This window comes from Marmota monax, unplaced genomic scaffold (assembly GCF_021218885.2).
Source record: "Marmota monax isolate L192 unplaced genomic scaffold, Marmota_monax_Labrador192_F-V1.1 WCK01_AAM20220418_F8-fsc00018, whole genome shotgun sequence".
In the NCBI taxonomy this organism is placed as follows: Eukaryota; Metazoa; Chordata; class Mammalia; order Rodentia; family Sciuridae; genus Marmota; species Marmota monax.
In genome coordinates, this window is record NW_026692201.1 from 8,106,337 (window position 1) to 8,130,311 (window position 23,975).

Here is a 23,975-nt window from a genome sequence, read left to right on the forward strand (position 1 = left end):
TCCACAACTGAAAAAAAAAAAAAAAAAAAAAAAAGAAGAAGGAGGAGAACAACAGGAGGGAGCAAGAACCGGAAAGGGGAAAAGATACAGAATGAATGTAACAAAATCATGTTATATGAATATACCACAGGTAATTTCACATTAATGTATATGTAGAAAGTACCAATCAAAAATAAATAAATAAATAAACAAGCGAAAGGAAGATTAATTGAGTAGAGGAAGAAGAATAGGAGGGAGGGAAGGAAAAATGGGGGAAATAGGGATTAAAATCAAATTCCAGGTGCATATGATTTTGTCAAAATGAGCCCAACAATTGGGGCTGGGGTTGTGGCTCAGTGGTAGAGTGCTTACTAGCATGTGAGAGGCACTGGGTTGGATCCTCAGCACCACATAAAAATAAATAAATAAAATAAAGGTATTAAAAAAATGAATCCAACCACCATGCAAAACTATATACTCTAATAAAAAGTTTTTAAAAAATGAAAAGTACTTTTGTTGTTCTATCAGAAGCATATTTTCTAGGTTAACCTTGTAAGAGTTTCTCTTTAAAAATACAGGAAGGCAGGTGTGGTTGCACACTCTAGTAATCACAGCAACTCAGAAGGCTGAGGAGGAAGGATCACAAATTCAAGGTCAGCCACAGCCCCTTAGCAAGATCCTGTCTCAAAATAAAAAAAAAAAAATAGGAAGGGCTGGGGATATAGCGGAGTGGTAAAGTGTCCCTGGGTTCAATCCTAGTACCCAAAACCAAAACAAACAAATAAAAAACCCTGGGTTTGATCCCAAGGATTGCAAAAGAAAATAAACAAAAAACCCAAAACCAAAAAGACTACTATATTAGATAGATATAAAAGAAAAGAACAATATTAGTAAGCTTCCTATCTTATTCCTAATCTTAGGTAGACAAAGCAACTACAAATGTGTTGACAAAAAGGGTTTTTGTTGGGATTTTGGCCTCAAAGTCAGGGTAACAGCAACATTATTTGTTTCAAAGCTCTTAAGCTATTCTTACTGAGTAGTTTCTAGAAAGTTTTTTAAACAACCAAACTCTTCCAAAGTGCCTGTTAAAATCTGGCATCAATAATTGGTCCCAGGGCTGGCGTTGTGGCTCAGTGGTAGTGCGCTCGCCTAGCAAGCGCGATGCCCTGGGTTCAATCCTCAGCATCACACACAAACAAACAACGGTATTGTGTCCAACTACAACTAAAAAATAAATATTTAAAAAATAATAATAATAATAATTAATCCCAGAAAATGGTTTCGGAATCATTGAAGTTAGAGTGAAGAGGCATAAGTATTCTCTGAGAAAGGCTATTTTATGGGCAAATCAGGTCTTCAGTCTTTAAGATGCTAATATTTTACCATGAAGTACCCTAATTTTAGAATGACATGCTTATTTTATCTTTAAAAAAGTCACAGTGAAAGAACATACATCAAGAATTATTGGACCAGACAATGGTGCCGCACACCTATAATCCCAGCGGCTCGGGAAGTTGAAGCAGGAGGATCAAGAGTTCAAAGCCAACCTCAGCAATTTAGTGAGGCCCTAAGCAACTCAATGAGACCTGTCTCTAAATAACATACAAAACAGGGCTGGGAATGTGGCTTAGCGGTCAAGTGCCCCTGAGTTCAATCCCCAGTACCAAAAATTTTAAAAAATAAAGAATTATTGGGGAATGATATTAATTAATTAAAATGCATTTCCAACATATTATGGGTGTTTCTTCTGTGCAGAAGAGAAAATAGAGAGATACAGGGCTGGGGATGTGGGCTCAAGTGGCAGCGCGCTCGCCTGGCATGCGTGTGGCCCGGGTTGGATCCTCAGCACCACATACAAACAAAGATGTTGTGTCCGCCGAAAACTAAAAAATAAATATTAAAAAAAAAAAAATTCTCACTCTCTCTCTCTCACTCTTTCTTAAAAAAAAAAGAAAGAAAGAAAATAGAGAGATATAAAACTACAGTTCACCCATTTGATTTGTTTTATAAGAACTCTATTGCCTCAAAACAAGATCTAGGAGAGACCACAACATGAATTACTAGGTTTTGAGGAAGACTAAAAACACAGAAAGCATGCAATGACTTTACAGTATGACTCAACTGGGAAATCCATATAATTGTAGAGATTAAGACTTTAAAAAATTCTAAAACATCCATAGTGCTGTGTGTTTTGACTATGTAGTATGCTGTAAACATTTTAAAAACTGGACTTATTTGACTGTGTTTAATCTAATATTTACCAAATACTAAATTATTGTTTTAATTTTTATGTGTATGTGTGATGCTGGGGATTGAACCCAGGGCCTTGTGCATGCAAGGCAAGTACTCTACCAACTGAGCTATATCCCCAGCCCATAATAAATTATTAACACTATCTTTTTACTGATGTATCCCTGCAACCGTATCTCATTATCTGATTTTTAAAATACAAAAGCAGAAGAAAAGAACAACTACCAAGCCGAAGAGTATATTCAAAATAAAAAAATATTGAGAGAATTTGAACAGTGTATTTGTTTTGCCTTACCCAAGTTAAAAAAAAAAAAAAAAAAAAAAAAAAAAAACTCATTCATGACACTTTCTGATTTTTTTTTTTTTCAAAATTCAGTATAAAAGAAAATGATGCCCACAAAATCTACAAAAAAATAAACCCAAAATCTTATTGGGTGTAAGAAGGGGTTATTTTGGAAGCAAAAATAAAGTAAAACCAGGTGCAGTGGGACACACCAGTAATCCTACATACTCAGGAGGATGGTTGGTTAGAGGCCAGCCTGAGCAACTTAGTGAGACACTGTTTCAAAATTTAAAAAGGGCTGGGGATGTAGCTCAGTGGTTGTGGCCCTGGGTCCACTCCCTAGTGTACAAAAAAAAAAGCAGTGGGGGTGTGGGGACCTGCAAAGAAATTAAGACAGAAAGTAAAAGAGAAAGCAGTTAAGCGCTTGGTCCAAAATCAGAGAGAAAAACAAAACACCAGAATCACAAAGAGAATAAATTTGGCTTTAGAACTTGGCCTGTTGATTGTCTGGTTACCATTTTGGGGAGATACTAGGGATTAAACTCAGAGGCACTCAGAGGCACTCAACCACTGAGCCACATTCCCAGCTCTATTTTGTATTTTATTTAGAGACAAGGTCTCACTGAGTTGCTTAGCTCCTTGCTTTTGTTGAGGATGGCTTGAACTCTGAATCCTCCTGCCTCAGCCTCCCGAGCTGGTGCTGGGATTGCAGGCATGTGTCACGATGCCTGGCAAAACACACACAATATTTTAAAAGGAGAGAAATAAACTGACACATGCCAATAATCCCAGTGACTCAGAAGGCTGAGGCAGTAAGGACTGCAAAATTTGGAGGACAGCCTAGGCAACTCAGCAAGACCCTGTCTCAAAATAAAAAATAAAAAGGGCTGGGGATATAGCTTTGTGATAGTTGAACCCCTGGATTTAACTCCCAGTACCAAACAAACAAACAAAAAAAAAAAAGAAAAGAAAGAATGAGACAAAAAAAAATACTATATCATACACTTTACAGAAGATGAATCTTCAGCTCCATAGTAGTTTGTTTTGTTTTTAATATTATAAGGATAGAAGCCTAAGATAAAGACGAAGTCTAACCATGTTTAGAGCCACCACAAAAACTGCAGAGCTGGAACTAACAGGTACCAGCAATGGGATCAGTGTGGCTAACTTACATCACTGGTTGACAAGAGAGTCCAGGGGAAAAGAACATCAAAAAGTGGGAAGAAAATAAGTGTAAGAGGAAAGGGCAGAAATGACAGAAAAATAGTATTGGTAGCTTAGTGGCAGAGTGCTTGCCTCGTACCTGTAAGGCTCTGAGTTCAAGCCCTAGAATCACACACAGGCAAAAAGGGTGGGTGGGGGCCATGTTGGAGAGGTCCAAAGCACAGATGTGAAGGAAACGTGCTGGCACAGATTGTTTTTGCTGTAAAGAGACTGCTCATCTCATGGCAGAGCCTTTCTCAGAAGCAGGCAGTTTCTCTGAGTCAATGAGCGAGCTGGCTTGGAAGCTTTTCATAAGAGCACATACCAGTTTTTGTTCCATTTATGTGCAAACTCCACAATCAGAAGGAGCTGGATACCTATAAAGATGAAGCCTCCGAAGGCTCCCACGTAGCGCCAGGCTGCAAAAGAAGACCGCAAGGAGCCAATGAGAAGCACTCCGTGTGTTCAGTTCAAAAGAAAGAAGTAATTTTCACTGAATACTCATTGTACCTGTGACACATTCCGTTCCCACACAATCACATAAGGGGGGTACTATTATTAAATTCTCTTGCTTTCCAGATTTAAAAAAAAAAAAACAAAAAACTGAGAGGCTGTGTGAGTTAACAAAGGCTCAAAGCCAGTAAAAGGCACAGCTGGGATTTGAACACAGGCCATTTGGCTCTGGAGCATCAAAGCTTACGCTCCACACTAAACTGCCAGACACACTGACAGATGCAGTCATTCACACTATCCACAGCGGCCCACAATTTAAAAGCAACGACACACATCACCAGAAAAATCAAGGGCTTAATTCTTACTGGCTAAGGAGTCACCAGTATCCAGGGAGGAAATGAGGTTCAGACTTGGGGGACAAGAACTGAGCTCTCCTTTTGGCTCTGCCAAACAGAAGCTATGACCTTGGGTGAAGAAATATGTCACGTGGGCTACAACTTGTCCGTGAAAACAACAGAGCTGAGGACTGCTGGGTCTCTTCTCATTCTAAATATACTATCCTAAACATGCTCAATATACATAAAAGTAACTCTGGAGAATAAAACCTAGCTCTAAAAATCTACAGATAAAAGCAAGACTTGGATACATATTCTTATGAAAAACTAGTATGATCCTAAAAATTTAGGTGGACCTATCTGAGGGAATTGGGCTGTTCCTTATGAACTGGTATGATGTGAAAGTTTTTAATATTTTAATTTAGAAAAGTGAATCCATTTGAGTTGAACAGAGTGTTTTGAACTACTGAGATTCAGGGTCCCCAAGCCCCTTCCACCCTAGCTCCTATGGAGAAGGGGGCCCTGTTATAGCTATGATTACAGGCCTCGTGTTAAATGAATTAGGTGGGTTCACCAGGTAGGGTGGCAAATGCCTATATTGCCTCAGCAACATGGGAGCCGAGGCAGAAGTTTTGCAATTCAAGGTCAGCCTGGGCCCTGAACTTTAGCCAGACCCTGTATCAATTTAAAAAATAAAAAAGCTCTGAGGATATTGTGGTAAAGTGCTCCTGGGTTCAGTCTCTGGTACTAAAGAAAAGAAGAGAAAAAATAAAAAGAAGATGTTTGGTGGGGTTCTGTCAATAAGGAACCTAACTCGATGGAGGCTTAGAAACAGATTGGAGGTGCTGGGCACAGGGGTGCACACCTGAAACACACCTGCAACCCCAGCCACTTGGGAGACTGAGGCAAGAGGATCACAAGTTTGAGGCCAGCCTCAGCATCTCAGTGTGACCCTGACTCAAAATAAAAAATAAAAAGGCTGGGATATAGCCAATGGTAAAGCACCCTGGGTTCCATCCCAAGTACAGACTAGAAGATGCCTTCTGTATCCCACCTCCACTGCTAAAAGGCTCTGTTTCCTGTGCACTACTGGAGGAGAGAGGTCTCTGTGGGCTGGTGGGGTCAAGCTGACATGCCAAACAGGTTTCCAAACAAATTTTAAGTGACTCATTTTCCCTTCAGGCCAATGACCTTAAAATAATCATTTCAAATCTTCAGCCAACAGAGACACAAAGGTCCTCCTAAGAGTGCCTGTAAGTGGGGGGCAAGAAGAGGTGCAGGAGATCTAAAGTGTGGGCAGGTAAGGCTAGATTGATTGATTGATTGAGGCCACAAGAAAATCAGTAGTTCAAAATATCAAAGGCCTCCTGGATGAGGCCTTTGAACAATTTCACTAAATGGATAAAAATAAATAAATAAACAGGCACCCCCCAACTCCCCATTTGTACCTTTGAGAAAGGTCTCCTGGTCTGGAATGAAGAAAGCTCCTGAGCACATGGCCCCCAACAGCAGAAGTTTAAAGAACCAAAAGCTGGGAGGGAGGAAAGGAGAGGAAATGCATTTAAATGATATTCAAAGGAGAACAAAAGACCTCTTGGAAGGTGGCATGTCAACCCATGATTCTGCCATTGCTAATGTTCTCTCCAAATCGAGGGGAAGTAATTAAGTGACTGAAGAATGCCTTTTCTCATAATTAGACACGCTTGGAACAGCCTCCAATTGTGCAAAACACCACTTCATTGCAGGACTGGAAGTGACCCAGAGGAAGGTCTTAGTACAAGAAATAAACTCTTTGCCTCCATTGACTTTCTCATTATGGTACCAGGTGTTAGAAACAGCATTCTGACTGTAAGGCCACTGGGTAACAAACAGAAGTTGTACTTTCCTCAAAATCAGGATCAACTATAGGAAGAGCAGTTAACATTGTCAGGAGTAGAAGGGACCCTGGAACACCATCCCTAATATAAGGAAGGAAAAAGCAACCCCAGGGAGACTGAGGACTTACCCATTGTGAATATGGGCTCTGCAGCTTTTACTGGTGTTGATTTTCAAGGTCAGCAGGCAGAAGAGAAAGAAGAAACACGCCATTCCAAAGCAGACTCGGTACACTGCAGAGTACCCCACCAGCGTCTCACAGGTGTCACCAGCTTTAATGCCTTTGCAAATATCTTCAAAAAAAGGAATCTGAGGGAAAAAATAGTGTAGAAAAGTTGTCTGTTAAAATGGGGTTAGAAAAGCTAGGATTAGTAAGTAGCGCACACCTGTAATACCACCTACTCAGGAGGCTGAGGCAGAAAAACTGTAAGATCAAGGCCAACCTGAGCAACTTAGCAAGACCCTACCTCAAAAACAAACAATAAAAAAGGGCTGGGGGTGTAGCTCAGTGGTGAAGAGGACCTGGGTTCGATCACAGGCCAGGAGTAGCAAGTGTGGGGATTGGGTCAGATAGGGGACTCAGGGAATGTTCATTCAGACTGAAGTCAAAATCCACTGTGGAAATGAATCAGGTATGTAACAAGATGAAGATTGAGGAAGAAAATCTTCCGGAGAATTTTTCTTAATTTTCTCTGAATCCTTTTTTAAAGATGCACTCTCAAAAGTACGACTTAGGGGGCTGGGGTTGTGACTCAGTGGTAGAGGGCTTGCCTAGCATGTGTGAGGCACTGGGTTGAATTCTCAACACCACATATAAATAAGTAAATAAAATAAAGGTCCATCAACAACTAATAAAAATATTTCAAAAGAAAAAAAGTACCACTTAGCTTTTACTTGCTCCAAAGGTTTCTGAAGTTTAGCATCAGAATTTTCATTACATTTGTAATACGTGATTATATTTTTATTGAATGCACAAATATAGGGAACAAAAAGAGAGAGATTACATTCACTAACACCTCATTCTTCTTGGGAAAGTAAACAATCTCATGGATAGGAGAATTTTATTAGTTCACATATATAAAATTGTGTATATGCATATATACAACACACATATACATTCATCTGATCCTACACATATGGTAGGATATATATATATATAATACATATATATACACATATATAATATATACATATATAATACATATATATAATATATACATATATAATATATATAATATATACATATATAATACATATATATTATGTGTATATATGTATTAAATATACATATACATATGTATTATATGTGTATCTATAATACATTTATACACATATATAATATATACATATATGGTATATATAATACATATATACACATATATTATATGAATAGCTTTTTAAAATAAAATATTTGGGCTAGGGATGTAACTCAGTGGTAGAGAACTTGCCCAGCATGAGTGAGGTCCTGGGTTGGATCTTCAACATGGCAAAAGATAGGAAGGAGAGAAGGAAGGAGAGGGAGGGAAGAAGGATAGGGAGGGAAGAATGAAGGGAGGAAGGGAGGAAGGGAGGGAGGGAAAAAGGAAGGAAGGAGGGAAGGGAGGAAATATTGTACATGATGTTCTGTGGTATTTTTCCCCAAAATTAACAGTAAGTCATGGAGCTCTTTGCCTGTTAATATATGTAATCCCACCCCATTTTTTAAACCATCATATTTTATAGTAAGGCTAGATAAAGATGATGATCATTCCCACAGTGACTATTTTTACTGTGAAGGGGTTTTTGTTTCATTTTGTCTTGTATATTTATTGTCTGCTATTACAGACACTGGTTCAGTACACATTGCTGGACATGCCTCATTGCAGATCTGCCATTATTTAGGCAGCTTAGACTACTGAGCTAGAAATTAGTGGGTCAAGTGGTATCTACATTTTAAAATTTCAAGACATAAAGCTAAATTATCCTTTTAAAAGGTATAACAACTTACAAAATCTTCCACAAAGAGAACAAGTGTTACAGGGCTGGGGTTGGCTGGGAAACTGAGGCCATGCTCCCCGCTCCAAACCCCAATTCTTGCGATCATGTCAGAAGGATTTCAGACATGTTGCTCGGAGTAACAGGCATGAATTTATTAGAAAGGGAAAAGGAAACACTCTTGAGAGAGAAAGCAGATCTTCAGAAAGAGGGCTGGAGCGCCCCTCCTGCCCTCTGTTTGATTGGGAGTCCCAGTGTTAGCGGACACAAGTGCAAATGCTTTCTTTGCCAAAAAATAATTTATCTGCAGTCCTGCCTGGCCTAAGGGGGAGATATTTGTGACCCTTTTTACAGACCAGATCTTGAAACTCAGGGAAATAAGGATAATTCTTCCTAATCATAAAATCTCTAAGAATGTATGATTAAGAATCCAATTAGAATCTGTCAGAATGGGCCAAAGTGACCTAGAGTTGTCATGGCAGTCAAGACTTAAAAGTCTCATATCACCCTCCTGTCAGTCAAAAGTCAAGAGGCAGACTTGGGCAGGACTCTCTGGAAACTTCTCTGGGATCCCCAATAAAATTGGAGTACAGGAGAGGGCCCACGATCTCCCTTGAAAGTGTCCCCTTTCCCTTTTCCTATCCCTTCAATAAACTCAGGCCTGTTACCCTGAGTGACGTAGGTGAAATCTTTCTGACTTGAAGGCAAGAACTGGAGTTTGAAGTGGGGGGGATGTCTTCATGCTGCTTCAGTTTCTTAGAAGGCCCCAGCTCTGTAACACCAGGGAAGGTTACTGAGTCCCGCCCAGGCCCATCTGACCTCTGACTGACAGCACAGGAACTATATGGGCCATGTCCAAGAGAGAATGGTGTGGCGCCCATGGAGCAGGAGTTTTTAAGGAAATTGGGTCATCCTGTTTTTGCCTCCATCCAGCTCCCTTAATTGGTTCATTATCCTTGAATAGCCCTCACCATGTTTTGTGAGGGTCTTGATGTTTTGGCCACTAGGGTGATTGGGGGTGACTGGGGGTTGTGACATAGTTTAGGTAATAATGGAGAGTCCTGGACTTGGTTACAATAGATCATGAAGTCATGGTCATTAAGACTGAGGGAGCTTTTACCCTATCTTCCAAGTGTTTGTTAAATGGGCCACTGTGCGACTTCAGTGGCCCTTTATTCTCTTTTCCCTGCTCTCCCAGTCATGGCTGCGTAGCTCCCTACTACAAGCAGCACACTTTTATGAATATCATAGAATAACGATTCAGTCAGTAGTTGAAAAAGAACTTGCTTCTAATCAACATCAAAGGTGATCCCTCTTCAGAACAGAAAAGGAGTTAAAGATCACATTGTAGCTGCTCGGTTATTCATAAGAAAAAAATACAAATGTCACCAAGGGAAATTATGACTCAAAAGCTGGAAGTAAAATTAAAGCATGAAAGAGAATTTAGTTTCTCCTCCAGAAAAGCACTTTAAAACAATAACAAGCAAAGATTTTTAAGAATAAGCCAGGCTAAGTTAAACTGGCTTTGGAATAAGAATTCTCTCCCCCTAAAAAGGTCTGAATTTGAAACATTTTTCCAAACACTCCCAAATAAAAGGCTTGGGCAGGAATACATTGTGTCTCAGACCCCGTTAGTATAGCTCTATTCTCATGAACAGACCTGAAAGACGGTCAAGAAATGTCTGATGTTTTGTTCCCAGAAAATTCCTAAAACTGCAAATATTTTTACAACAGAGCAAAATGGAGGCCATAAAGAGATGTCATTGTATTTATTTGAACCGGCTACTGTGGTTTTTTTGTTTGTTGTTTGTTGCTATACATGACAGTAGAATGTATTTTGGCAGAATATGCATATATAAAGAATAACCTATTCTATTTAGATTCCCATTCTTGTGGTCATGTATACAAATGCAAGGCTAGGAAATCATGATGAATCAATTCTACTGTCTTTCCTAGTCCTCTCCCCTCTCTTCCCTTGGTCTAATCCAATGGATTTCTATTATTCCCCTCCCCAATCTCCCTTGTTTGTGGTTAGCATCCACAAATCAGAGAGAACACTTTGGCCTTTGGTTTTCTAGGATTGGCTTATTTTACTTAATATGATATTCACCAGTTCCATCCATTTACCAGCAAATGCCATAATTTCATTCTTCTTTATGGCTGAGTAATATTCCATTGAAAAAAATATACCACATTTTCTTCATCCATTCATCCATTGAAAGATACCTGGGTTGTTTCCATAGCTTGGCTCTTGTGAGTTGAGCTGCTATAAACATGGATGTGGCTGTGTCACTGTAGTATGCTATTTTTAAATCCTTTGGATATATGCCAAGGGGTGGGATAACTGGGTCAAATGGTGGTTCCATTCCAAGTTTTCTAAGGAATCTCCATACTTCTTTCCATAGCGGTTACACCAATTTGCAGTCTCACCAACAATGTATGAAAGAACTTTTCTCCCCACATCCTTGCCACCACTTATTATTACTTATATTCTTGATAACTGCCATTCTGACTAGAGTGAGACAGTATATCAGAGTTGTTTTAATTTGCCTTTCTATAACTGCTAGAAATGTTGAACACTGTTTCATATATTTTTTGACCAGTCATATTTCTTCTTCTGTCAAGTATTTGTTCAGTTCCTTGGCCCATTTATTGAGTTATTTATTTTTCTGATGTTAAGTTTTTTGAGTTCTTTATATATCCTGGAAATTGGTGCCTCATCTGAAGTACTGGTGGTAAATATTTTCTCCCAATCTGTAGGATCTCTGTACATGCTCTTGATTGTTTCCTTTGCTGTGAAGAAGTCTTTCCGTTTGATACCATCCCATTTATTGATTCTTAATTTATTTCTTGCACTTTAGGAGTCTTGTTGAGGAGTTAAGGAATTTGATTCCCAAGCCAACGTGATGAAGAATGGGGTCTACTTTTTCTTCTAGTAATTGCAGGGTCTCTAGTCTAATGCCTAGGTCCTTGATCCATTTTGAGTTGAGTTTTATGCAGGTGAGATATAGGGGTTCAATTTCATTCTATTGCATGTGGATTTCCAGTTTCTTCCCCCCCGTACAAACCCTTAAAACAGACTGAAGTAGGGGACCCCTCTAAAACTGAGAGCAACTTCCTCATGCTGGAGTGGAGGCTGAGGGGCTGGCCCTGCCCAGAGGCCAAGATGGCTGAGAATGGAGGCTGCCCCCATCTTGCTTCCCCAAGCTGTCTAACCAGCCGACCAAATCTGCTATGTCCTGCCTGATGTCCCATTTTGCCGCCTCTTCTCTTTTAAAAGCTTTCTTTTTGTCTCTGAAGATGGAATTTTTGAGACAAAAAGATTCTATCTTCACTCAAAACTGGCTTTAAATAAAACTTATTTTCCTAACAATTTGACTCTGAATGTATGTGGAGGAACAAGGTGGAGCCTAACCTCTTCCCCAGGGGTTATAGTGCCACCCAATACCACCCTCAGGAAAAGTTTGAACTTACTTCTCTATGATACCAAACACACACACACACACACACACACACACACACACACCCCCCACAACATACAGGGTTTCCAGATCAAATGCAGAATAACTAGTTAAATTTCAGATAAAAAAATGAATAATATTTTTGTGTTAAGTATGCCCCATATAATATTTGGTATATAGTTAGACTGAAAACTACTGAAAGCTTGGTCCTTGTCCCTGATGCCAATTCATGCCAATTTAATAATGAAGACGAGGTTTTGAGAAAAAGGAAGAAAGAAGGTTTATTGCTTTGCTAGTAAAGGAGAAACACAGGGGACTCTGGTCTCGGAGGCTGTGGTTCTGTCCATCAGAGAAAACAGAGGGCTTTTAAAGTTCTTCAAAGGCTACATTTCAGTTGTTCCCTGACAGGGTCCCAGGTATGCCCTGAAGGTGTGTTGAAATTCACTTGTTAATTTGAGAGAGTCACTTCCTAGTTCTGGTGACAACTCTTTCCTGGAGCATAGATAACTCATCTTGTTCCCCACCCCCAGGTTAGGGAAGGGGAGAGAGAAAAGAGGGAAAGAAAAACATGTCCCTTGAAAAATAAGCAGCAAGGGCTCTATTCAAAAGGTGAAGTGGACCACTGTTATGTGAATATTGCATAGGACAAACACATCCTAAAACATTTATTCTTGGCAAGAGAGGAACCGAGAGAAGACATGGTCTAGTTGGGAAAGGCCAGGTACGTGCCATCTTGGAAGTCTGGCCCCACTCTGTAGGGAAGGGCCAAGTACTGGGTAAGCTAGAACATCTGTGTGCAAAGTGGAGGGCTGTTTGGAAGGGGCAGATGTGAGGCAGAAGGGCAAGTCTGAAGGCCACTGGTAGTAGATAAAGAAGGTCGACCAGGGGCAGGCAGCATAAAATAATTTCTATAGGTAGGATTCCCAGTTGGCAGCCCTGACAGGTGAAGGATTGAGGGGAAGGCTCTTTGAACACTTTGCTATCCGAGATGGAGGGGGGCACAACCAGAAAAGGTGGAAGCCTCGCCAGGAGTCTGGGGCAGCCCAGTGAGGACACCTGCTCTGGATATTGCTTCCCAGCAGCAATTAGGACAGAACACAAAGACACAGAAAGACCCCCGAGCACGGAAGCCATAGGAGTGCTCTCTGAAGGAGTTTGAACTTTTAAGCTGTGCTGTAAAGTGGATGAGCATCTGGCATGGTTAAAAAAAAAAAAAAATCTTCAGATACTGAAGCAGCAGGGGCCCAGGCACAAAATCCATGTTTCAGGGACTCTAACCCCAAACAAGTCACATCTGAATGAGAACACCCCCCTCGCACTATGATCCAACTTTTCTGTCAACACCAGCCCCTCTTTCACCTTTACCCTCCTTCTCCACCTTCCCACCCCCAAACCACTGATCTCCTTTCCTTCTCCCTCTAACCACCAACAGACGTGGCCCTCTTGTGTTTACACCAGGCCCCCCCAACCATGCCCAGAACCCCCTGGGCTCATCCAAGGATGAGTATGTGGTATCGCACATTTCATCCAGAATAAAAGTAGGCAAATAACTCTCTGCTCCAATTACTAACCAAGGCTCCTTTATGCTCTGTGGGTGACTCAGTAAGTAGTGAATGTTTTTAGGCAAAGAACCTCCTAGTTGAATAAGCAGACAGGATTTTAGCAAAAGGAATTTGCTCTGATTAAATATTTGTTGTTCCAAACTCCATCCCAGTTTTGGAAAAAGAAAACAGACATCACACACAGATTCCACACCGTGGGGGTGTCGCCTCTTAAGTCTGGTCTGGGCATCCAAGGACATAGCCCACGAGTCAGGCTGACACTGAGCCTGTGTTGTTTCTGTGCAGGCCTCTGAGAGCAAGGGGTTTCCTCCCAACCCTCAGAGGAACCAACCTCAGAGCCACAAACCGTCAAGCTAAGAATAAACAGCTCACATGGACTTCCAACCCTGACTCCATGGCTAACCTGGACAAGTTACACCTCCCCCCAGTCTCAATTTCCCCATCTGTAAAATGAAGTAATCTCATGGAGTTGACCTGAGAATTAAATCAGCTAATCCTTGTGAAGTGCTTACCACCATTCCTAAATGATAGTTATCACTATGTAAACTTCCTTAATTCAGAGGCATTATCTATTATGTAAAAAGAATTTCCAGAGGACAGAGGTGGGTACACTGCATAGACCTTGGAGACTGGTGGGTGCATTCTTTTTTTTTGGGGTGGGGGGCACCAGAGATTGAACTCAGGTGTGCATAACCACTGAACCATATCTCCAGCCCTTTTTATATTTTATTTAGATAGAGACAGGGTCTCACTAAGTTGCTTAATACCTTATTAAAATGTTGAGGCTGGCTTTGAACTTGAGACCCTCCTGCCTCAACCTCCCGAGCTGCTGGGATTACAGGCATGCACCACCACACCCAGTTTGGTGGATACATTCTAATCTAAACATGGGGGCCTTTGGGCATCTCAAAGCTCAGAGCATACTCTATTCACTTTACCAAGGGATTCATGAAGGCTAACTTTCAATAAGATAAATCCTTCCACAGTAGGAATCTGCAAGAACTCCACCTACCTATCTTTCACAACCCAGACATCCCCAAAACAAAGTATATCTGACTCAAGATTCTGGGAAAACATTTCCAAAACATGAATACAAATATTAAGCTCGAGGAGAAGGAAGCTAGAAGAAGATCCATACAATTCTGCCCACAAAGAAGAGATGCTTAGCCAAGCCCCCCAGACAGAGCTACATAAAGGCCTGCAGGAATAGTTGGCCAAGGGCCTCAGATGCTACAAACTTAGAAAAAAAGCATAGACTCTGGATTGGTTCTTACAGAAATGGAGAGAAAGGGGAGAGTCATGGTTCTATAATGTAGACTTCAGAAAAGAAAATGATATTAGCAAAGCTAATTATTCTTTCACTTCACTGTATCAACTTTCTAGTGTATCCAGTGAAACTAAGCTTAGACAGCTCAGCATGGGTGACAAATCAAACCCACTGAAACTAGAAGAACAAGATCTGCAAGTTCTGTTTGCTTATTCCTCACTTGAAAAAAAAAAAAAATGGGGATGAGAAGCATCACTTTGTCAGCCTTGCCCCTCATCTTGAAGATGTGCACTCATCTTCAAACCTTCCAGGACGGTTTATTTTCTCCGTAAAGAATTTCGGGGTCTGCCTGTTACCCAGCAGTGGACAAAAGATGTGTGACAGACAATACTGAACCAGCCTCCTCCCTCCCTCAGAGGACCTCTTTCAACAAACAGCCAATGTTCTTTGCTCAGTAAGTGAGCATCCTCGCCCTTTTAAGAATGTGGGGGCCTTATTTAAATACAGTAACAACAACCAGTACTCACTTCTCTTTTGTTTAGGTCTCTGAACATTTTTTTTTAAGTAGTATATCTTTATTGTGGGATGAGGCTTTTGTGGTGCTGGGGATTGAACCCAGGGCCTTTTCATGCAAGGTAAGCACTCTATCAACTGAGCTATAGCCTCGGCCCTCTGAACATTTTTTAAGAGAAAAGTCTACATTGTGTCCTTACTAAAAGCCAAAAAGAGGAATTAAAATTCTAGAGTCTCTGGGCTGGGGATATGGCTCAAGCGGTAGCGCGCTCGCCTGGCATGCGTGCGGCCCGGGTTCGATCCTCAGCACCACATACAAACAAAGATGTTGTGTCCGCCGAAAACCAAATAAATAAATATGAAAAATAAATAAATAAAATTCTAGAGTCTCGTTTTACCTGACCTGGCCACCTCTCAAACCAGGATGTTCATGTTCCCAAACAGTAAGTCTTCAGAGTCTCAACAAGCACCCAACAGGGACTGCCCTGGGAGTTCACAGCTCCACTTTTCATGGTCCTCATGATTAAACAGCTAGAAAATGACTCCAATCCAACTGCTAAACAGGACAACTCACAAAGGACTAAGATGGGAAGAGAAGGGCTCTTCCACACACCCAGAGTGGCTTCAGTGAATTTCAACTTCCACTGAGGAATCAGGTAAAACTGGAGCAGAATGTGCAAAGAACCGGCCTAGTCACTGATCTTGAAGGAGACACGGGAGCAAATCCCAGTGAAGAATGACGTAGCTCTTGAACGAGGCAACAGCCTTGAAGACTGAGGGCCAAGGATGGCCAGTCCTGTTTGATTAGAGGTGGCCTGTGAATAAAGGTAGAGGAACTCAGGACTAGGAATCCTGGTTTCAAGGTTGGCAGGCCAACTGAACAGTTTTGGGGTAGTGGGACAGTAAATCGCTTAATGGCAGGTTGCACTAGAGAGCCTGTATCAAGGGGAAGTGTGGGCAGAGGGCTCAACAGGGCATTCCAGAAAGAGAGCTGGACTAGAGATAAAGATCTAGAAGGGATACCCTCCTGGAGAGGAATGTGAAGAAAGAGAGGGAGGCAGAGGTCAGGCCATCCTGGAAACCAGAGAAATGCAGACACTCAGGGGCTGCTCAGGGCCTAAGTGAAAATCACTTAATTGACTAAATCAGCTTAACTTTCTTCTCAAATGTGTGAACATGGAATACAGTGGGGACACATTATACACAAATGCAACTATATAAATGACTGCCTTCTGTGCAATTTTGAAGAACCCCGTAAAATGACAGTTTGCAGACTTACTCTTTATTCCCTACCACAAACTACATAGTAACACACTTGTACAAATATAATAAAGCCAGGGTTTGATCATCCACTCATTTCTATCTACTATGTGCAGGTATTGTTCTAGGGAGGATATAAGCAATGAATAAAACAGGTTTAAAATCCACACTAAGGACTGAGGATATATAGCTTGGTGATAAAGCACTTGTTTAGAATGTGCAAGGCCCTGCGTTCAATTCCCAGCTTCAATCAATCAATCAACCAATCAATAAAATAAAATCCATCCTAACAAGAAGTTAACTTTTTTCATAGTTGATTTGGATTACTCATGTTTTTTTTTTTAACCTTAAGTAGGACATAAGAATCTACTATCCTCGCTGGGTGTGGTGGCTCATGTCTATAATCCCAACAGCTCAGGAGGCTGAAGAAAGAGGATCATGAGTTCAAAGCCAGCCTCGGCAACTTATCAAGGCTCTAAACAACTGTCCAGGCCTCTGAGAGCAAGATCTTGTCTCTAGATAATTTATTAAAAAAAGGGGGGGGAGGGGCGTGGGCTGGGTATGTGGCTCAGTGGTTAGTGCTCCTGGGTTCAATCCCCAGTACCAAAAAAAAAGCAAAAAGAACCACTGTCCTCAACACACCTATAGGACCCCAACATACCTATAAGCTCAAGATTCTGAAAGCCCCTAGCTACTTGTTCCCACTACTGGAATAAGTACCCACACGTTTGGGTTCCCAGTCTCGCATGCCTCCCATTACATGAGACCTGGAATTGGGGCTCCCTAGCCTCAGGGAAGCTGGGATGCCCCCATGTTCATTTTCTTTATCCTCACAACTTATGAGATCATCAAAACATTAGTCATGAGCAGTGAAATGCAAACCAATAACATGGAAGGGTCCCAGGTTTTCTTTAAATTGCTTTTAAGTCAAATGAATAATTGAGTTACTTATAGAAAAATAACAGGTGCACAAATCCTGGGAAGAAACAGAGAGAAACAAAGGGAGCCAATTAAGAAATACGTCCAGAAAGAAAGATCAATGGGGCTAACTCCTGACAGGGCTGACTGAAAAGTGAGGATTTATGGCCACAGGTTTCTCAAAGTATTTCAAAAGGGAAATTTAACTAATAGCACAGGCACACTAAGATAAAGTCTGCCCAGTCATTGGCCCCAGCACACGCATAAACAGAGAACTTACTGGTAGATGAAAAGACTGGTCCCCATCACAGTTCCAGAAAGGACCCACTAGGGTCAAAATCTCCCCCGCCCTACGGGAAGGAGGCGTTGAACATCTGATTAATAAAGACTGCAGGAGGTGGAAGCCAGTTTCCTGGTAAACATCAAACAGCAGTAAATTTGGAAGCAGCCCTGTTTCCTTTGTTCTCTGCTCTGCTCAGAAGATGACCCACTCTCTCTCAGGAGTGCTCTCGGTTTGAGCCCTACTGTATTCCACTCCTAATAAAATGCTCTCGCTTTTTGTGTCTGACTTTAAATTTTCTTTTGTCAGAACATAGGAACTGAGATTTAGAGCTTTAGCTTCCCACTCTCCTGTGACAAAAATGTTTGAATTGGATACATAAAAATCAATTTTACCTGTAAATGATTTTCCATTTTATTTAAAAATGTCACAATCCCAAGCACCAAAAAAAGCCACATATATACATATTTTGTAACAGGGACTTGGGGAGACTGACTTTTCTAGCACTGACTTTTCACTTTGGACTGCGGAAAGTAGATAAAAGCTTGGCCTCTCCACCTTCTTCCTTTTATTTTTTTTTTTTTGGTACTAGGGATTGAACTCAGAGGCACTGGCCACTGAGCCATATCCACAGCTCTATTTGGTATTTTATTTAGAGACAAGGTCTCGCTGGGTTTCTTAGTGCCTCTCTTTTGTTGAGGCTGGCTTTGAACTGGCAATCCTCCTGTCTCAGCCTCCTGAGCCTCTGGGATTACAGGCCACCACACTCACACTCCACCTTCATTTTTTATCAATCTCCCCTATTAACCCTAAACTTTGGGTCAGATTCCTGCTCGGTTTGGCATGTAGGCAAGCAACTCTCTAAAGAAGTCTGCGTATAGTCTGGTAATATAAGATTTACTATCCCTAAATTTATTCAACCTATTTCTTCCCTCTTTAAGACTGAGGCCACCAAGATAAGAATAAGGTATTTTCAAGATTTGCAAGACCATTCAACTGCCAGCTTTTACAATGCCCTGTTCCAAACCCCCTGTGGAGGGGAACTAGAAGTGTCCAGTCATTGCCCTACACCTTCCAGGGACAATGAGCCTTGGAAGCAGATGGCCCATGAAAAGACTGCTCCCCCACCCCAGCAGAAGCAATTACCAAATTGCCACCTTCCAGGATCATAGCTCTGTCAGATAAACATCCTGCAAAGCCATGGAGATTACCCCCTGAGCAGGGACAAAGATAAGGTTCTGTGTGATCAAAACCAAGATGATCAACAAGACCACAGTTTGACCAAATCTGCTTGACTGCACAGGCCTCTGGACCCCAACACAATTCTTCCTCTATTTAAACCTAAAGCTCACTACAAATGCACACCCCACTTCCAAATATGGCAATATTGATTAAAGTTCCTTTCCTGTTTCCCACTTGATTCTAGGGGTAAGTGGCCAGCCAAAGTCTCTGGTAACAGCTTTAGGCCACTCCCTCAAGAAGGGAGAATAACAGCTTGCAAACTGCATGGAGCCACCACAGGTCTAATATAGGAGTCAGCAAATGACAGCCTGTGGGTCACATCCAGCCAGCCTCCAGTTTATGTAAATAAAGTTTTATTGGAACACAGCCATGCTCATTTGTTGGCATGTTGCTTGGGCTGCCTTTGTAGTACAATGCCAGCCCACAGCCTGCAGCTCTTACTAGCAAGCTCTTTATAGGGAAACTTTGCCCACCCTTGCACTATCAGCAAGAATAGCTGAGGAGTTATGGAAACTGTTAACTAGGACCAGCAGAGAGCTGAGAGGCTCTTCTGGGTTGTCCCAACTCCCTTCTTCCATTAGACCCTGTCCTCAGTGGAACTTGGATTTAAGTGAATCAAATTGTACAGCTCCTGCACGTCATTTTTAGAGCATGAAATTAGGCGTCTTAATTTATCTTCTTTTGGAGGGAGTGGAAGGGGATGGGGTGAACGTGTCTGTGAGCTTCTTAGACTCTTCTTCATGGCTCAGAAGCCCTCAATAGCTCTAAATGAAAAAGTCCTCACATCTGTTACACAAACCCAGACTATGCATCCAAAAATAAAACCCACGCTGATGAAAGCCGGCATGTGGAAAGATAATTTTAGACTTATATAAAGACTGCAGAAACTGTCTCCCTGAAACTGAAATACCACACCCCCAAAATACCCAACCTCTGTGATTACCCTCAATCCAGCTGGAGACGGCAGCACACTAGTCCCCATTACAAACCACCTCCTCGCCACACTCTCAGTGTCCAAAGAGAGGGAGAAGCATTCCTAGATTCTGACAGGACCCCAAAAGCCAAGAGAAGTTAGAGCTGAGTTGACTCCACTGTCTCCAGAATTCACACCTGAAGTTCACACTGTTCTCTTTTTCCCTTACCTGAAGTCCAGTGCTACAGAGAGAACAACTGCATGCTGTGCTCACTTACCTCCCCAGCACACCCCAGAGGGCTTGCCACCTTTATACTTAAGTGAATCAATGGATAAGTAAATGAATGCAGATTGTTTTTTAAAAAGTTTTGAAGAATGTACTTAGGTTACAATTTAGTCAAAGTAACATTGTTAGAGGACAGACAGATGTGGATGGTGGAAACATGAGGTAAAGAGAATGATCCTATAAAATAGGCCCACTGTGCTGGCCCCACATGCCTTCTTTGCCAAAAAGCAATTTACCTGCAGCCCTGCCTGGACTAAGTAGATAGAATATGTCACATTCCTCAGCAAGCTACCTGTTATCTGCAAGAGAATGCAGGCAAGAAATTAGGTTAAAAAGAGGAACACAAGCTACTCTGAAGGGAGAGAATTTTGTGAACCATTGCACAGACGAGATTCTGGAAGATAAGGATAATTCCTCCTAACAGTAAAATCTCCTAAGAATGTAGTTAAGGGGCTGGGGTTGTAGGTCTGTGGTTGAGTACTTGCCTCACATGTATGAGGCACTGGGTTCGATACTCAGCACCACATAAAAATAAACAGATAAATAAATAAAATAAAGATGTTGCGCTCATTTACAACTAAAAAAAAAAAAAGAATGTATGATTAAGAACCTAATTAGAAGGCTGGGGCTGTAGTTCAGTAGCAGAGCACTTGCCTACCATGTGTGAGGCACTGGGTTCGATCCTCAGAACCACATAAAAATAAACAAGTAAAATAAAGGCATTATATCCATATACAACTACCAAAAAAAAAAACTTTTAAAAGAAAATTCAATTAGAATCATAGGCCAAAGTGACCCAAAGTTGTCTTGGCAGTAGGGATTTGAAAGTCTGATGTCACCCTGCTCAATCAAAAGTCAAGAGGTGGACCTGGGCAGGACTCTCTGGAAACTTCTGGGATGGATAAAACTGGAGTGCAAGAGAGGTACACTGTTCCCCTGCTTTCTGAGAGGACCCACTCTCTCGCTCCCTTGAGAATGTCCCCTTTCCCTTTTCCTATCCTTTCAATAAACTCATGCCTGTTACTCTGAGCAACATGTCTGAAATCTTTCTGACTTGATCACAAGAATTGGGGTTTTAAGAGGGGGTCTTTGCGCTGCCTCAGTTTCCTGGAAGGCCCCAGCTGTGTAACAATGAAAAACCAGCCTCTACCTCAGAGCAAAGCCTGGTCCTTGGAAAAACCCATAGAGCACTCCTAGGCACATACCCACCCTGCTGAGTTGTTTGTCTGTAAATTACAGGAGAGGTTTGCGGTGCCAGGTGACCCTGACTCAGTCAGGCTAGGTGAGGACCCATAGCAACCCCCTAGCAACCACCAATCAGCATGAGACAGGGAAAATACCTGGGATGCCAGATGATCTTCCCAGTAGTTTATGGTGGTTGAAAACATGTTGGGAAACCATGTAGTTCAGCACATACTCCCCTCATGGCTTAAACCACTCAGTTCAAACGAATCCCCCTCTTGTACTAACCAATCACCCTTACCCAACTTGTTCCCGCCAGTGAATGTGCTAATCATGTTTTAGAGTTGTTTTATGATTTTCCCGCAGTGTGTGATGATTTGCTAAGAGATGCTATGATGTATGTGAAGTCCCTGCCTTCCCCAAAGAGTGTATAAAACTGCTGCAAACCCTGGGCTCGGGGTCTCTCAGCATCACCAGTTGCTGTGTGTGCGCGCAGAGGACCGAGCTAGCTTGCAATAAACACCTCTTTGCTGCTTACATCGATCTTGGTCTCTGGTGGTCTTTTGGGGGTCCCGAAATTGAGCATAACAACAACAAGACCCTCTATTAAACCTGGTGAACAGTACCAAAGTTAGGCCACAGTAGCCTCACTTTATCCAGTGGATCTCTGAAACCATAGATACTATCAAAGCCAATATATGCTGTTTTTACCTATACCCACATACACCTATGATAAAGTTTAATTTACAAACTAAGTACAATACGGATTTATAATAATAAAGAATAATTATAACAATATATTTTAATGAAATTGCCAGCATCGCTACTCTTGTATTCTGGGACCTTAAAAAATAAGAGCTACTTGAACATAAGCACTGACACCCCAACAGGCAATACTATAACCAAGATGACCCAACTGGGACAAAGTGAGACATGGCACAATTAAAAAACTTGTAAACTTTTTTATTTCTGGAATTTTCTATTTAAATTTATTTTGGATTGTGGTTGTCCCCAGGTACAAAAACACAGAAAGCAAAACCTTACATGGGGGAGGGAAGCTGCTATATTCACAATATTTTCATTATTTCCTATCCCCATCATTCTGAGGCTACTTCATCTTAGTTCATTCTGTGGTGCGCCATTTGTCTGTTCCTTTGGCCCCATTTTTATCACAACTACAATGTTCACTTCCAACTGTAAACTCTCCTCTCTTCTATTTATCTACAGGTCCTTGAAGGCCCATCTGCAGGTTGGTTCCAGAACAAAGCCTTAGGGAAACTCCCATTTTCAATGCTCCTCATCCTCTCCCTCCCACAGTCAGACCAACCTTTAAAAAGATCCAATTAACATCCAAGGGGTTCTGGGTAAGGAATCTTCATAGACCAAGGACAATTAGTTCCTTGTATTCTGGCTCCGGACAGACCTCATTATTACTGGGCAAGGATCAAACCTCTTTGTCCTTGGTTTAGACTCAAAAAAAAAAGGTATCTCAGCAGGATATCCATCAGTTCAAATCGCTGCCTCTGGTACTAAACAATTCTCCCTCCCCCATTCTCTGGTGTGTGGGAAATGCCCCTTCCCACTTCCATGAGAGAAGCCAGGGCCTGAACAATGCAGGGACTCTTGCTTTCTCCTATATGGCCTTATGTCTGGATGGAATTTAGACCAAAAATAAAACTGTTTGGAAACATATGTTCCCAGAGTCACTCCTACTGGGAGGAGAGGGAACTCAGAGGACTTATGAGGTAGACCTCATTGACAGCTCCCCACAGGCAAACCCTAACAGGCCCTCAGAGTTCTACAATGGCCTTGAGATTCCCACTTTGACCTCAAAAACTTACTCCTTGATACACTTGACACCTAAGGTATCAGTGCTGTTCTGTTTGGGAAGAGAACTTTTAAAAAGCATTCCATCTCACCTGGGTTAAACAAAATAAAACAAAAACCCTCCAGAATCAAAGAACTGGGTAGGCAATATTTTTTAATTTGACATTTCTCTCTCTTTTCCTCTTGGTAATACTGGCGATTGAACCCAGAGGGCCACTCTACCACTGAGCTTTATCCCCAGCCCATTGATTGATCTACGTATGTATATATGTATGTATATATTTTTGAGACAGGGACTTGATAAGTTGCTGAGGCTAGCCTCAAACCTGTGATCCTCCTGCATCAGCCTCCCAAGTAGCTGGTTTATAAGCATGTGCCATAGCACCTAGTAACTCAACATCATCCTGACACAAAAACATAATAAGGTAGCTATTGAGAATGGAGAATTCTACTGGGGAATTCAATGTGCCTAAAACAACCCCTGATACCAGTCCCAGGTTTCAGTACACAGAACTCTGAACATTTAACCAGTAAAGACCAAATTCAAAACCACAGCCAGACATTCCAGCTTCAGCATGAATACCTGTCATTCTGTACTAAGAATACCTGGTGTTCTGAATCAAAGTGGCACATTTTTCACCAATGATGTTTGTTTGCTTTTAAAAAATGGTCACACCAAACACAACCTGAAGGTGGTTCCATTTTACATGCAAAGCCAGTAACTAAACATATACTATGTTTGTGGCTGTCCTGTTTTCCATTTCAGACTGACAGTCCTCCCTTGAGTTCAGCTTTTGGCCGTCAGGCAGGAAGGAGTCAGGTAGGCAAGATGATCTTTCCAGAAGGAACGCTGCTGCTCCCTGCCCCTGTGCCCAGAGGAACGTTTAGGGATCTGAGTAAGGCTATGCTTGC

At 41.6% G+C, this 23,975-nt stretch overlaps 1 protein-coding gene across 1 annotated transcript in view; it reads right to left on the reverse strand.

Moving 5' to 3' along the window:
* Window positions 1-23,975, reverse strand: part of Serinc5 (serine incorporator 5) — a 104,347-nt gene that overhangs the window by 24,422 nt on the left and 55,950 nt on the right. Inside the window, exons 3-5 of the mRNA XM_046427794.1 lie at window positions 6,509-6,687; window positions 5,952-6,034; window positions 4,041-4,134 (exon numbers count right to left, since the gene is read on the reverse strand). Coding sequence (XP_046283750.1) covers window positions 4,041-4,134; window positions 5,952-6,034; window positions 6,509-6,687 — 356 coding nt within the window. The remainder of the gene's footprint in view (window positions 1-4,040; window positions 4,135-5,951; window positions 6,035-6,508; window positions 6,688-23,975) is intronic.